Source organism: Mytilus edulis, chromosome 9 (assembly GCF_963676685.1).
Source record: "Mytilus edulis chromosome 9, xbMytEdul2.2, whole genome shotgun sequence".
In the NCBI taxonomy this organism is placed as follows: domain Eukaryota; kingdom Metazoa; phylum Mollusca; class Bivalvia; order Mytilida; family Mytilidae; genus Mytilus; species Mytilus edulis.
The window spans coordinates 4,221,600-4,238,866 of record NC_092352.1 but is presented as its reverse complement, the minus strand read 5'-3'; the positions used below and the strand labels follow the sequence as shown (position 1 = coordinate 4,238,866).

The 17,267-nt window shown below is 29.7% G+C and overlaps 2 protein-coding genes and 1 pseudogene across 2 annotated transcripts in view; 2 read left to right on the top strand and 1 right to left on the bottom strand.

Annotated features, from left to right (window-relative positions):
* LOC139489445 (spermatogenesis-associated protein 20-like) overlaps positions 1-17,267 on the bottom strand; it is a 243,655-nt gene that overhangs the window by 13,751 nt on the left and 212,637 nt on the right. The gene's annotated exons all lie outside the window — the stretch shown is intronic.
* The window catches only part of LOC139489817 (uncharacterized), a 37,085-nt gene continuing 22,102 nt past the window's right edge, over positions 2,285-17,267 (top strand). The window contains exon 1 of the mRNA XM_071276663.1: positions 2,285-2,505. Within this exon, the coding sequence (XP_071132764.1) occupies positions 2,469-2,505 (37 nt within the window). The 5' untranslated portion in view covers positions 2,285-2,468. The remainder of the gene's footprint in view (positions 2,506-17,267) is intronic.
* LOC139489330 (uncharacterized) lies at positions 14,045-14,764 on the top strand (annotated as a pseudogene).

Here is a 17,267-nt window from a genome sequence, read left to right as displayed (position 1 = left end):
CACTAATCTTGGGCCTATCTCTTTATTCAGATAACACCCCATATAGCAATTAAATTATACTTGTAATGTCATTCATAACTCTTAACAGACCAATTAACAGACCGAGTTTTATACATCCGACCCATTAACAGACCATATGTTTATCAAAAATTTATTTATGTCACCAACATACAGTTTTTCGTGTAGATTTTTCACATATTGATGTTGATATGGTAAACAAACATAATGCCAGTCTTTTTTCGATGTTCAAAAGATTGCATGCAAGTAAACTCAACCAACTTGTCATTTTTGTGTACATTTTGTGTGTGTAAAATGTGTATAAATTTACTGATGAGTAACTCGCCTTTTCATTTTATAGATCGTTTATTGAAGGTAGAAAAAAAATAATTACACCACTGGATTCAGTACTCCAAATCATTTTGTCAGACATGAATAGTTTTTATGATATAAATATCATTTAAAAGTTATACAATGATTAGAAACATGCTGACCTTGCACTGAATTTCACGATAACACCTGATTAACAGACTTTAGCCGACCCGATTAACAGCCCCAACGCCGATATAGCCGCATACTCAATATAGATTAACCGACCTATCTCTCGGTTAGCCGAGTGTCGGCCGTTGATTAGTGTGATGTGTAATTGGATTGCTATTTCATTTACGTAGCAAAATCAACAATAAAGTTACACAATATGATCACATCAGCGATATTTTATGATAATAATTTATTTTATTAAAGTGTCACATGCTTGTCTACAGATTGTTTATACAGTTTATATAATATACATTGCACAATAATAAAATAAGACAAATACCCAGCCTAGAAAGGCTTATGAGACACTATGTATACAAATATATATCTATTTAACAAATACAAAATAAAAACATAATTAAATGTTAAAAATGTTTTAAGTTATCCGGATATTACACATCATAAAAAAAATATTACCATAAGTAGTTAAAAAAAAACACCAACCAAAAAACATATGAAAATGATATGTGATAAAAGAATATATTTTAAAGAGGTTATACAAACAGATTGCGAAGAATAAAACGAAGTAATCTTGTTTTATTAAAACCCTCTCAGTAAAATAGTCAATACAAAGAATATGATTGAAATGAATAAAAAAAAAATTTAAAAAAAAAAATTAAAAAATTAAAAAATAACTGTAACTTTGACTTTTGCAGAAATATACAATCATGAATTAAAAAATAAATAAATTAAATATAACTTTGACTTTTACGAAAATATACAATTAAGACTGTAGATTACTTTTCAGAGCGCGACGTCTTCTTATCATATTATGCACCAAGATAGATAAATCGTATTGTTATTCAGCATTTTGAATTAAAAATACAAATTGATTAAAATCTGACTTTGTACAAAAAGAATTATCCATGACCATAGCTCTGTGAAACAAATTAAACCTTAAGTAACTGTAAATGTCACAATTAATTAAAAAGTGTATTTCATCTTCTACAGCATTATTGCAAAATGGACAAATTCTTTCTTCTAACGGTATTGGTGGTTTCGTATAACGACCCGTCTCGACAGACAGAGGTAAAGTTCCACATCTAAGTTTACATAAATTACTTCGTAAGTTGCGTAGCATTGCGTTAGTAACATAGTGTTCAGGTTGAAGGTCCTTCTTATAACGTCTATATAGCCTCAATTTGTTTCCATTCACATTCGAATTGTCATTCCAAAGTTTGGTTAACCACAACTGTTCGTCTAGTATGTCACCACATGTGATTACTAATGAGCTGATAATAACTTCAGATACCAGAAGGGGTCACGACAAATTAATTGTAACTAGGCATCAACAATACACGTTTTACAATTCACAAAATAATAAAAATGTATTAAATTGGTCTAAACAAACCCCACCAGTGACACAAATTAGCTTTGAGTCTAATAAATTGAAAAAGTTGTAACCATTAAAAAGTTAAAGTTATATCAAAATAAACTAAAGTCAATCTTTGTCCTAGAGTATACAAACTCAAAAGATCTGATTTACTGTTTAATGTCATGAAAAAATCCAGCCACGGAAAGTCCGTTTATCAATGTTTTTTGATATACTGACTTTTTCTATTCTCAATTTTATTTGATGTAAGGAAACTTTAATTGTGCAAATGTTAAAGTGTGCAAATATGATATTAAGCTCACTAACCAATATCATTTTTTTTTATTACGAAACGTTTGATAGAAAGAAAATTTGAATTATATTTAAATCATTATGATTCACTTATTTGTAATTTTTCGTTCAATACCTTAATAGCTTAATGACCAATTACACGAGAAAGGAATTGGATCGCCTAAAAATTTAATATTCATTTATGAAATTAAGTGGGAGGTGTACTTTTATATTCACTGCATACGAATAACTATCCCTGATACGTCGAGTTAGAGCAGAAATATGTGAGTTTCGATAAAGGTAACACATGGAATTTAATTGAAGATTTAAAATGAGGGAAATCATTTTATTACTGTATCTTCTAACAGGTGAGTTTGTAACATACATGTAATAACTTGGACATTAATTACGGGGATGAAATTGACGACTTAATATAATACAATTACTGTCTTTTGATGAGGTAAATATTCGGTTTAATTAACTTTTGAATAGGTGATATTTACTGAGGCCAACGGCCAAAGTAAATATTAGTTTTTCAAAAATTAATCAAACCACATATCAACTGAAACAAAAGACAGTTTTTGTTTGTTTATTTAATTTTCCGAGAGAAACAATGTATATGATGTCAAATATTTACCAAAACCGTAACGTTTTATATACAAAAAGTGATTTTTGCCTTTTTTTTTTAATTCAAAATCAAATTCATGAAGAGTAAAATAGTAAAAAAATACAAATATGGAATAAACTTGAATATTCACTAAACTACACAAATGATTTAAATGGATGATTAATTTTTATACGGCAAAAGTTTTATACGGCAAATCTTAATCAACTGTAACAACGCCTGAAAAAAATCATTCCATTACTAATGACTGAATACACAGCTAAATTTGCATATGTACTATTTCTGTACTTAAAAATATGCAGTACTGGAAATTTACTTTTAATATTTAGTACTATTTCTTTACTTTAAAAGTATTGTAATATTTAGGTACTTGTAATTTACAGTAACTTGATTTGTACTAAATATTTTGGTACAGAAATAATACAATATTCCATGTTTGAAAATCATAACTTAATGAGATTTGAAATAGAAAAACTTTCTAAATGCTGGAAATGTAACGATAGTAACCAAAAATCTGTAGTTCCTAAATTTCAAGTACAAATAAAGTACTTTAAAATACAGGTACTTCAGTATTACAATAATTTTAGAGTAACAAAAGAGAACTGAATTTTAAAAGTAGATTTTCAGTACTACAAATTTTTAGTACAGAAATAGTACCTATGCAAAAGTAGCTGTGTATAGTAAACACTTTTCTCTGTGTTGATTCATGTTATGGATTCCAACTGCAGTTCCCTGAAATAGATGAGATTGTAGATGTCTCAACTTCGAAATAATTGTAACATCAAAGAAAGACTGTCAGATTGCTTTTAAAAAAGGCCGTTCTAATTGTAATAAAGTACATGGACTAAAATTATGTTTGCCACATGTGCGTTTCATTTATGACGCTCAAAACAGAAATGTTAAAAAGGTCACACAAAGTACGAAGTTGAAGAGCATTGAGGACAATTGAGAGTATGTATCTAACTGTGACACCCAAAGAAAGAGGTATGATTTTTAAAGCATCTCAACTGTCACAGGCGTTTATACAGGATAACTTCTACATAATAAATGTTAGCGTTTTATCATAGTGTACAGCATTAAAAAAAGAAATAAAGTATTAAAGTTTCCGATATAAAACCTGCCAAACAATTAAAACGTGAATACCAACGACCGGACTTATGAAAAAAAAACCATTTACAAAATACAGTCTTATAGACAGAAACATCAAGATAAATTATTCTACATTATTATCATTTGTTTATTTGTTGCTTGCTTTGTATCAAGACTTTAATTTAATTAGAAATATCTATATCTTTTGACAAATATTGTCAATAAATTGCATAAATTGATAGATTGTTTCAGTAAGGCAAAACTGTATCAATACAATATGCTTTATTTCAAAAACACTCCGTATCATTGACATGTGAAAAAAGGGGTAAATTACAAAATACAAATACATACAATTAAAGAAATAAATAAAACAACTTAGAAATGAAATATATAGAAAATTTCTTTACTTTATATTATAATATTTTAATATTAAAATATTTTAGTTAACTTCGAAATGAATAAAGACACATGTTTAAGTACGTTAATATTTGTCAATGACAGTAGTCCTTTCATTTTTGCTTCACTCGGATATTTCACATAGTACTCTGAAATATGCGGATTTCTGAATTTTTTTACTAATAAAGAATTGCATTCAAATTAATAATGGTATTTATCACCAATTGCAGTTAAACACCGATTGCATGTCATCTCTTCGTTTGGAATGTTATATCATCTTACCAGCTCTACTGGAATTTTTACATTGCAGCATCTTAAATTTGAAATATATTTACGTTCGAATAGTGTTGATTTTAAAAGATATTTTTCTAAGCCAAAGATTGTTTTAAAAAGTCCATAAAATTCTCCTCTAGATGAGTTGTCAATTTGATTATACCATTGTTGAATGAATGAATCCTTTAGTTTTTCTGTCAGTACGATTTTGAGTTGATTTATATCTAATGGTGATTGCTGAGTCCAAATATAGCTTAGGCCGGCATTGTCTAGGATCGATTTAATATAATCCTTCCATTTGAAAGTGTTATCATCTTTTAAGTTGAAGATAATTTGATAAAGTATACTGCTCAGTTTATTTTCATTGGTGAGAAGTTTGATTCAAAAACACACCATTCTACATTTTATTACGGTATCTATTGGTGTACGACCAAGTTCTCCATATGTCATAACATTTGGTGTCGACGAAATAATTTTCAACACATTCCGGCAACTCTAGATGGATTTTTCCAACATGTGATTGTTTCCGAATCCCCATATTTCATATCCATATGTCAGACTTGGAAGTACAAGTGCATCAAACATTTGTAGTTGTAAGTCGACAGGTATCAAGAGGTTATGTATCTGTGTATAGAGACTAAAAAGAGCTTTCTGTGCTTGTTCGCTAAGACGTTCCTTCGCTGTTGCAAATGAACTATTGTAATAAAGGTTAGTCCTAGATATGGATAAGAATCTTTAATTTCAAAAGACTGGTTAAATATTTTAAACTTTGCTAATGTTCTTGATTTCCATTTGCAGAACACAACAAACTTTGTCTTCGATAAATTAACATTAACTTCCATCGGACAAAGTATCTTTCAAAAACATTTAAGGCGTGCTGCATTGATTCGGCCGTTTCAGGTATAATTATAGTGTCGTCGGCGTACAAAAGAACGAAAAGTTTAATATATATATGTAAATGATTGTGGCAAATATTTTCGATAACTTGCAAGTTCTGAACATCATTCTCAGCAAAGAAAGACTCCAGATTGTTTAGATAAACGGCAAATAAAATGGGGGATAAATTTTCTCCCTGTCTTACTCCAATTTTACAGTTAAAAACGGCTGACACTTTGTTCCCATTCCTTACGCAAGATTTAACATCACTATACTTACTATATATTACCTTAAAAAAATTCCAAGAAATATTCGCCTTTTATAATTTTATCATAATAATGTATGAGAGTGTTTCAAAGGCTGTCGAAAAATCAATTAAAGTGCAATAAAGTTGTTTTCCAAGTGCTTGATAAGTTGATATTGATGAATGTAATACAAATATGTTATCCAACGTACTATAACCTTTCCTTAAACCTGTTTGGGCCTCGGAAATCAGATTGACCTCAGTTGACAGTCCCCCAAGTCTTTCATTTAAGATAGATGTGAAAGTTGTTCCAAGACATGACACTAGTGTCATTGGTCTGTATGAACTAGGATCATATATATTGCCTTTATTCCTGAAGAAAGGTTGAATAATTCCCATTGTCCATGAATCTTGTACCTTCCTATTATTTAAATAATGTTGAATAACTTGTGATAGATGGTCAAAATTTCATTAACCGTATGTTTAATATCTTCATTCACAATATCTTCATATCCGGAAGCCTTATTGTTTTTAAGTTTTTTGACGACATTCAAAATTTCTTCTTCTGTGATTGGAAAATTTAGAATTCTGTTAATGTTCTCTGGTGGTTCCTCTGTTAAATCTATGTTTGAGTTGTCTTCGATGACTTCATCTTGATTAAGACGTTTAAAATGTAAATATAAGTCTTTAATTTTAACAGCATCAGCTTTTTTTGATTTGTTGGTATTTATACTATTTAATTTTTGCCATAGCCGTTTTAGGTCAGATTTAGCCAGTTTTCTAAGATCTTTGTCTAGCCTGATGAAATCAATTTCTTTTGCTCTTGCATCCTATTTTATACCATGGTCTTTCATTGTGCTTTGCATATTTCTGGTTTTTACATTTTGTTCCAAACACTGAAATGGAAGAGCTGTTAAATATTTCACAAATTTTAATCATTGCAATGTCAATATCGGTTTGTTGTACAGTATCATTTCGATCAATTAATTTATCAAGTATAGTTTCTATATCCCGTATTCCTTCAGACTTTTTTTCTTTAACAAATTTGACAAATTTATCTTGTTTATTATTATTCCGTTTTATAACTTGCTTCTCGACGGTTTTCACATTGTTGATATTAGTATATGGTTGTGATTCCAGAGTAAACGTAAGGCCACAGTGGACATCTGATAGGATGGGATTACATTCTTTTACTTCGAAATTCTTTGTCATTTGAAAAAGATCAGAACTAAGTATTAGATAATCAACGATACTAACGTCATTGCAAGTAATTTTTCCTAATGTTTTGTCATTACCTATTAATGAATTTGCAATATATAAATTCATTTTTTTACACAATTCTAGCAGTCGGTGACCATAAGTATTTGGTCGACATGCACATTTGCTATATCTTTGCAACGAAATATTGTTTGTTAAGAGCCCATTGTAATCGGGAAAGTAATGCATCATGTGTGTATCATCAGTATTTAGAATTTCAAGTGAATGTTGATCTGGTATAACGTAATCCGGTAATGTAGATGTCTTGGCGTTAAATTCCCTATTAAGACGTTTTTTAGAATAGGTTCAGACAAATAAAGAAATTCGTTTTCAATTTCAGTAAAAGCGTGTACCGATGAGTATTTCAAGACATACTCAAGATCTCGTCTGGATGTGAAGCGAGCTACTATAGGTCTATTACCGTTTTGATCCTTTTCCCCGAATCTATGGACATTTCCAAAGGATAAAGCGTTGTATATGACAAGCTCTTTGTTGATGAAATTTCGTATTCTTATTTTTGTATCCTCGTCTGGTTGATACATTAGTCCACTGAAAATTAAATTATTTCGATATATATTAAAATTGTACCGAAGAAATTCTATTGTGGAACCATTCTATGGAAGAAGCGATTCGATGAAAACTTTTCTTATATCAACAAGCGATATTGTCTTATATTAACGAGTTGCATTGTGTGAACTTTCAGACGAACGTTAGCATTTGTACGAAAAAAAGCAGATTTCTCGGCATAAAGTACTGACTCTTTTCTTAAAACAGGGTGAAATTTAACACTACATACGTCTGGTGTATAATTTCCATGAATTATTTTATGTAATAACAAGCAAGGTGTATTTAAACGAAAAATTGATTGTTGAATAAATGAAACATAAATGCACGATTTATCATTTGCAGATGTACACATTCTGTTAATATTAGCAAATTCAGTGGAATGCAATTGAGATGAATTCAATTGTTTGCTAAGCCAAAATCACCTATAAGGAAGTACACCACTAATTAATGGCCCCATAGCTTTCTATGTTAAATTCCTCAATATCGAGTGGTCACAGCTCTTTTATCTTAAGTTCAAATAAAGTGACAATCATTGCATGTCAAAGCAACACCTTCTGGTGTTCTGTACTGAAAAAATCAACATACCTGACATGGCATATAAGAAAGAACTGGTTCCCGGAACTTCGGATGTACCAAAACAGGTACTTCCGATCTGACAAAAAGGCACAATGTACCCTCCTTTTTAAATTTCATGCCATTTTTTTTATTATTCAAATTTATCAGTCAAAAATTGTTCTACAATGATCACCAGTCATGCAGCTTTCATTTGATACCAAAATTAATAAAATATTCTAAATTATGTCCATGCGTAGGAACTATTTTGTGTTAAATATGTACTACTTTCTGGTATGTGCTTTCTGGCCCCGAATTAGTGGTGTTACACCTTAAGTCAAAGATATTGCTATATTTTATTATATCAATGCGATGATTGTCTTATATCATAGCGATGATTTTTTAATATCAAAAATTAATAAATGCGATACTTTCTAATATAACTGCTATATTTTTTCTAATATAAGATGAATACGATGAAGCCGTCATAAAGCTGATTCGGTTCTTATCCGTCCTTGGCTTTGAGGTATTCTGCTTTTACTGTTTGGTCTATTTTGAGTGATATCCATTTGACATGGCTCGGTACTTATACATCCCGTCATTGTGATGTGTTATAGTGGATTTTTGCGTTCTTGTCTTTCAGTTTTGCTTATGGGCTTTGACTATATGCCATTTTGTGTTTCTTTGTACATATTTCTTTGTTTTTTTTTAGTTATTAGGACTTTAACACAATGTTTTGAATTTTATACCCCTATTTTGACATCTTTACCTTTTATGTCTGTTTGTTTTGTTCACACATCGTTATCAATATGATGGAATTGTATGCGACTGTTATACAAGTGAGAGGTTTGGCTAGCTGTACAAACAGGTTTAATTCGCCATTTTCTACATAAGAAAAAAGCTATACCAAGTCAGGAATATGACAGTTGTTATCCATTCGTGTGATGTGTTTGAGCTTTTGATTTTGCCATTCGATTAGGGACTTTCCAATTTGAATTTTCCTCGGAGCTTGGTATTTTTGTGATTTTACTTTTGAACGTTCTTGATGAAAATAAATCCAGAAAAAGCGCTTCGGACGCACGAAACTTATAACATGTTGTTTTCATTTTGAGAATATTATGTACAGATGTTATAAGCCACTTGTTGACTGAAGGCGTGCACTCATAGTCTTAGATCTTTAGATACATTAATAATAATTTAATTTTAATTTCACCGATTGTGTCCTATACCGAAGTGCAGATTTTTTTTTTACTGAGGTTGAATTTACGTTGCGGTTGATGCATGCACATAATAAGACGAGTACCATTTTGACCCAACTGGTCTCTCTTTTAAAGTTCATGTAATTCACTCAGTTTATGTTGGAGATTTCATTGGTTTTTTTTTGTATTAATCGATTTACAAAATATGAACATCAGTAAACAACTGTCTAAATTCCATGATTTTCTTGATGATTTTCTTGATAGAGGGTTACTGCTCACAAGGAAGCTATTAAACCAAGAGTTCCAAATGGTGAAGTTGAAATCATCCCTTCGTAAATTTTACGGACGCCATCACGAAATGATATCGGATATGTTCCTTACGTCGTAACTACAATCCCCTTCCCTTTCATGAATTTGACCTACCGAATTAGACTATTTACCGGATTTGTAATCACATAAGCAACACGACGGGTGCCGCATGTGGAGCAGGATCTGCTTACCCTTCCGGAGCACCTGAGATCACCCCTAGTTTTTGGTGGGGTTCGTGTTGTTTATTCTTTAGTTTTCTATGTTGTGTCATGTGTACTATTGTTTTTCTGTTTGTCTTTTTTAATTTTTAGCCATGGCGTTGTCAGTTTGTTTTAGATTTACGAGTTTGACTGTCCCTTTGGTATCTTTCGTCCCTCTTTTTTTTCCAACGTCAGAAAATTAACATGAAGAAAATTATATAACTATTAAACTATTCCAACAAAAGACATACAAGTAATCTTAAGAAAACAGATCTGATAACAGATGCAACGTGTAATCACATTCTAAAATCAAAACACATCAGTACATAACTCATAAATGCAAAACTCTTTAAAGATACCAGACTTATAATTTTAATACGTCAGAAGCCCGTTTCTAAACAAAAAATTAATAGCGGCGCTCAAAAAGTCAAAACCCCGAGTAAAGTAAGATCCCAAAACAATTGAGGGCAAGTCTTTTTTTCCAAGACATGATTAAGAACAATGTCTGTACTTACATTTACATGAATAATTTGAGCTGTCGTTCAAAACAGGTAACTCAAAACAGTCTGGTTTTTTTTAATTAACATTTCGGCTAGGAATGACACCAATATCAACTATTACTACCTACGTTTTTTATTTTCTGCAATTCAACCAATAAAGATAGATTTTTTATGGAAAAATAAAATATGCATCAATAGTTCATAAGTGATAAAAAGGGGCTACAATAGACATTTAATGCTGTTGTTGCTCATAATGTTAAAATATTTCAACCTTTGCGAAGACAAATCGTACAAGATATTAACTTAAAACTTGTTCATATCGATTTGGCTATTGACATGCTTATAATTTGTTTTTTTGTTGTCTTTGTTTTTCTGTGGGTTTTTAACGGTTGGAAAATTAAAAGCAAGCATTTGTGACGTATGCATTACACGATAACCTTGTAAAAAGATTCCTATCCTGAAAATTACTGATACAGTATTTGGTTTTAATTAATTGCTAGTCTGATATTTTAGCTTTTGTTCTACTTTGCAATATTGTTAACTCAAATTGCAATACGATCACAAGGGAATGGATAGTTTTATATAATAAAATATTTATATATATCTACGCAGGCTTTTATAATAGAATATGAATAGAACTTGATGGTTTTTTGTTATCTTTAAGTTGAACAAAACGTTTTAGAATATTGAATTCTGTAGTGCATATAAAAGTGTATCTCTAACAATATTTAAATTTAAATAAGTAATAAAATGAATCGCAATATTGTTTGGTTTATTCAGACAAAACGAAGACAAGTTGACAAGTATTGTCTTCGCCCTTGTAATTAGTTGAAACGATATCCGGGCTTCTTTTCTTGTTTCACTTTTATTGGAAATCAATAACCGTTTGATAGTTCGTTAGTTAAAAGTAAATATAGTAAAAACTTTGAATAAACCATTTGGTCTTGGCAGTTTGTTATAACTACAAATGTTAGACGAATTAAATGTTTTCCTTAGTTTAAAACAAACAGCGAAACGTCAATTACACACTGTGATAAAGTTGTTAACTTTTAGTTACAGACAATGTTAACTTTTAATTATAGACAATGTTAACTTTTAATTACAGACCATGTTAACTGTTAGTGACAGACAATGTTAACTTTTAGTTACATACAATGTTAAATTTTTATTACAGACAATGTTAACTTTTAATTACAGACCATGTTAACTGTTAGTGACAGAAAAAAAACTTTTAATTACAGACCATGTTAACTGTTAGTGACAGACAATGTTAACTTTTAATTACAGACAATGTTAACTTTTAGTTACATACAATGTTAACTTTTAGTTACAGACAATGTTAACTTTTAATTACAGACCATGTCAACTTTTAGTGACAGACAGTGTTAACTTTTAATTACAGACCATGTCAACTTTTAGTTAAAGACAATGTTTACTTTTAATTACAGACCATGTTAACTTTTAGTTACAGACAATGTTAACTTTTAGTTACAGACAATGTTAACTTTTAGTTACAGACAATGTTAACTTTTAGTGACAGACAGTGTTAACTTTTAGTTACAGACAATGTTAACTTTTAGTTACAGACAATGTTAACTTTTAATTACAGACAATGTTAACTTTTAGTTACAGACAATGTTAACTTTTAGTTACAGACAATGTTAACTTTTAGTTACAGACCATGTTAACTTTTAGTTACAGACAATGTTTACTTTTAGTTACAGACCATGTTAACTGTTAGTGACAGACAATGTTAACTTTTAGTTACAGACAATGTTTACTTTTAGTTACAGACCATGTAAACTTTTGATTACAGACCATGTCAACTTTTAGTTACAGACAATGTTAACTTTTAGTTACAGACAATGTTAACTTTTAATTACAGACCATGTTAACTGTTAGTTACAGACAATGTTAACTGTTAGTGACAGACAATGTTAACTTTTAATTACAGACAATGTTAACTTTTAGTTACAGACAATATTAACTTTTAATTACAGACAATATTAACTTTTAGTTACAGACAATGTTAACTTTTAGTTACAGACAATGTTAACTTTTAGTTACATACAATGTTAACTTTTAGTAACAGACCATGTCAACTTTTAATTACAGACCATGTCAACTTTTAGTTACAGACAATGTTAACTTTCAGTTACAGACAATGTTAACTTTAAGTTACAGACAATATTAACTTTTAATAACAGACAATATTAACTTTAAATTACAGACAATATTTACTTTTAATTACAGACAATGTTAACTGTTAGTGACAGACAGTGTTAACTTTTAATTACAGACCATGTCAACTTTTAGTTACAGACAATGTTTACTTTTAATTACAGACCATGTTAACTGTTAGTGACAGACAATGTTAACTTTTAATTACAGACAATGTTAACTTTTAGTTACATGCAATGTTAACTTTTAGTTACAGACAATGTTAACTTTTAATTACAGACAATGTTTACTTTTAGTTACAGACAATGTTAACTTTTAATTACAGACCATGTCAACTTTTAGTTACAGACAATGTTTACTTTTAGTGACAGACAATGTTAACTTTTAGTTACAGACAATGTTAACTTTTAGTTACAGACAATGTTAACTTTTAGTTACAGACAATGTTAACTTTTAGTTACAGACAATGTTAACTTTTAGTTACATACAATGTTAACTTTTAGTTACAGACCATGTCAACTTTTAATTACAGACCATGTCAACTTTTAGTTACAGACAATGTTAACTTTTAGTTACAGACAATGTTAACTTTTAGTTACAGACAGTGTTAACTTTTAATTACAGACCATGTCAACTTTTAATTACAGACCATGTCAACTTTTAGTTACAGACAATGTTAACTTTTAGTTACAGACAATGTTAACTTTTAGTTACATACAGTGTTAACTTTTAATTACAGACAATGTTAACTTTTAATTACAGACCATGTCAACTTTTAGTTACAGACAATGTTAACTTTTAGTTACAGACAATGTTAACTTTTAGTTACAGACAATGTTTACTTTTAGTTACAGAGAATGTTAACTTTTAGTTACAGACAATGTTTACTTTTAGTTACAGACAATGTTAACTTTTAATTACAGACCATGTCAACTTTTAGTTAAAGACAATGTTAACTTTTAGTTACAGACAATGTTAACTTTTAATTACAGACAATGTTAACTTTAAGTTACAGACAATATTAACTTTTAATTACAGACAATATTAACTTTTAATTACAGACAATATTAACTTTTAATTACAGACAATGTTAACTGTTAGTGACAGACAGTGTTAACTTTTAATTACAGACCATGTCAACTTTTAGTTACAGACAATGTTTACTTTTAATTACAGACCATGTTAACTGTTAGTTACAGACCATGTTAACTGTTAGTGACAGACAATGTTAACTTTTAATTACAGACAATGTTAACTTTTAGTTACATACAATGTTAACTTTTAGTTACAGACAATGTTAACTTTTAGTTACAGACAATATTAACTTTTAATTACAGACAATATTAACTTTTAATTACAGACAATATTAACTTTTAATTACAGACAATGTTAACTGTTAGTGACAGACAGTGTTAACTTTTAATTACAGACCATGTCAACTTTTAGTTACAGACAATGTTTACTTTTAATTACAGACCATGTTAACTGTTAGTGACAGACAATGTTAACTTTTAATTACAGACAATGTTAACTTTTAGTTACATACAATGTTAACTTTTAGTTACAGACAATGTTAACTTTTAATTACAGACAATGTTTACTTTTAGTTACAGACAATGTTAACTTTTAATTACAGACCATGTCAACTTTTAATTACAGACAATGTTTACTTTTAGTGACAGACAATGTTAACTTTTAGTTACAGACCATGTCAACTTTTAGTTACAGACAATGTTTACTTTTAGTGACAGACAATGTTAACTTTTAGTTACAGACAATGTTAACTTTTAGTTACAGACAATGTTAACTTTTAGTTACAGACAATGTTAACTTTTAGTTACATACAATGTTAACTTTTAGTGACAGACAATGTCAACTTTTAATTACAAACCATGTCAACTTTTAGTTACAGACAATGTTAACTTTTAGTTACAGACAATGTTAACTTTTAGTTACAGACCATGTTAACTGTTAGTTACAGACAATGTTAACTGTTAGTTACAGACAATGTTAACTTTTAATTACAGACCATGTTAACTTTTAGTTACAGACAATGTTAACTTTTAGTTACAGACAATGTTAACTTTTAATTACAGACCATGTTAACTTTTAGTTACAGACAATGTTAACTTTTAATTACAGACCATGTTAACTTTTAGTTACAGACAATGTTAACTTTTAGTTACATACAATGTTAACTTTTAGTTACAGACAATGTTAACTTTTAATTACAGACCATGTTAACTTTTAGTTACAGACAATGTTAACTTTTAGTTACAGACAATGTTAACTTTTAATTACAGACCATGTCAACTTTTAGTTACAGACAATGTTAACTTTTAGTTACAGACAATGTTAACTTTTAGTTACAGACAATGTTTACTTTTAGTTACAGACAATGTTAACTGTTAGTGACAGACCATGTCAACTTTTAGTTACATACAATGTTAACTTTTAGTTACAGACCATGTCAACTTTTAATTACAGACCATATCAACTTTTAGTTCAAACAATGTTAAAAGAGGGACGAAAGACACCAAAGGGACAGTCAAACTCGTAAATCTAAAACAAACTGACAACGCCATGGCTAAAAATGAAAAAGACAAACAGAAAAACAATAGTACACATGACACAACATAGAAAACTAAAGAAGAAACAACACGAACCCCACCAAAAACTAGGGGTGATCTCAGGTGCTCCGGAAGGGTAAGCAGATCCTGCTCCACATGCGGCACCCGTCGTGTTGCTTATGTGATTACATATCCGGTAAATAGTCTAATTCGGTAGGTCAAATTCATGAAAGGGAAGGGGATTGTAGTTACGACGTAAGGAACATATCCGATATCATTTGTGAAACGGTTATTCCATAACGGTCAACCAACTCGTGATGCCGTCCGTAAAATTTACGAAGGGATGATTTCATTTGGAACTCTTGGTTTAATAGCTTCCTTGTAAGCAGTAACCCTCTATCAAGAAAATCATGATAGGAAATGCAAGCACGGGAATATCGTATCAATTGGGAGATATATACCCCGTATGCAGGTGCTGCTGGAATGTTGCTACTTAGAAATGGAAAGTTCACAATTTGAAAGCTGAAATCATCTCTTTTGTCGTAAAGTTTTGTCTTCAACCGACCCTCATTGTCAATTTCTAGATGTAATTCAAGATATGAAGCCGACTTAACTGTATCTGTAGTATCCTTTATCTCCAATTCGATGGGATAGATGCGATCCACATAGTCACCAAATTTTGAATTGTTTAGTGAAAGAACTTTTAGTTACAGACAATGTTAACTTTTAGTTACAGACAATGTTAACTTTAAGTTACAGACAATATTAACTTTTATTTACAGACAATATTAACTTTTAATTACAGACAATATTAACTTTTAATTACAGACAATGTTAACTGTTAGTGACAGACAGTGTTAACTTTTAATTACAGACCATGTCAACTTTTAGTTACAGACAATGTTAACTTTTAATTACAGACAATGTTAACTTTTAATTACAGACAATGTTAACTTTTAGTTACAGACAATGTTAACTGTTAGTGACAGACAGTGTTAACTTTTAATTACAGACCATGTCAACTTTTAGTGACAGACAGTGTTAACTTTTAATTACAGACCATGTCAACTTTTAGTTACAGACAATGTTAACTTTTAGTTACAGACAATGTTAACTTTTAATTACAGACCATGTCAACCTTTAGTTACATACAATGTTAACTTTTAGTTACAGACAATGTTAACTTTTAGTTACATACAATGTTAACCTTTAGTTACAGACAATATTAACTTTTAATTACACATGCAGACATTGTATTATTGTTTTATTTGAAGCTTGTTTTTGATTACATGTATATATATGAAATGCAATGAAAACGTTCAATTATTAACCCTTGTCTTTTATTTGCAAATCTTCGAATTTCACTCACTTTTAATCTGATCAAACGAATATTTCCCTGATAAATGTACTAGAACGATGCAAATTACTTCAAATTTCATTTTCAAGGTTCGATAAACAAAATTTCTTAAACAATATAATGTCCATTATCATGAATATAACGATCACATAAATCCAACTGTTTGAAGTCTAAAAATACCAAAGGAATTTTTGAACTTGCAAGTCAGAAACAAACTGACAATGTATGGGTATATATAAAAAAAAAAAAAAAAAAAAAAAAACGCCAAAAGACTAACAACACTTTAAAAACATAATGAAACATTTTGTAAACTTCCAATGATCATTCGCCTCGTGTTGTTTTGTTTAGGGCCTACGATACAGTTTTGATTCCGTATTTACAAGTTGATGAAAATTTGCATATATGCTATATTTTGCCTGATTAAATCAAATATGTAATAACATATATACATTCATGTGCTACTTTTTGTGTTAAATGAGGTCAAAATTTTGTATATTTGCTCAAAATTATCAAATGGTCATGAATTGAGAAAAAAACGATGTATTTTTTTGCTGTATATTTATCCAAATAAAAAAAAAATTGCACTATTTACAGTTTTATAAAATTTGGTCCACATAATCTCCTTGCAAAATGAAACAAAATGTTGGTTTCAAAAATGGGGGTCCATGCACTCGTTTTCAAATTAAATCAGTTTGAATGATAAAAATCAGTCGAAAAATGCATCTCTTCCCGATATGTCACAATTCGACGTCGCGAAAATAACATTTTACGTAAGCAACGTCATTACCTCCCCTGTAACTGTATCGTATAAATAAATAATCTTTATTTTAAGAGGATGGTCCTATTAGTTAAAACTATTTTTTCTGAGAGTCCTCAAAATAATAATAACAAAGTTATAAGTACACAGAGTATTATAAAGTTATAGTATACACAAT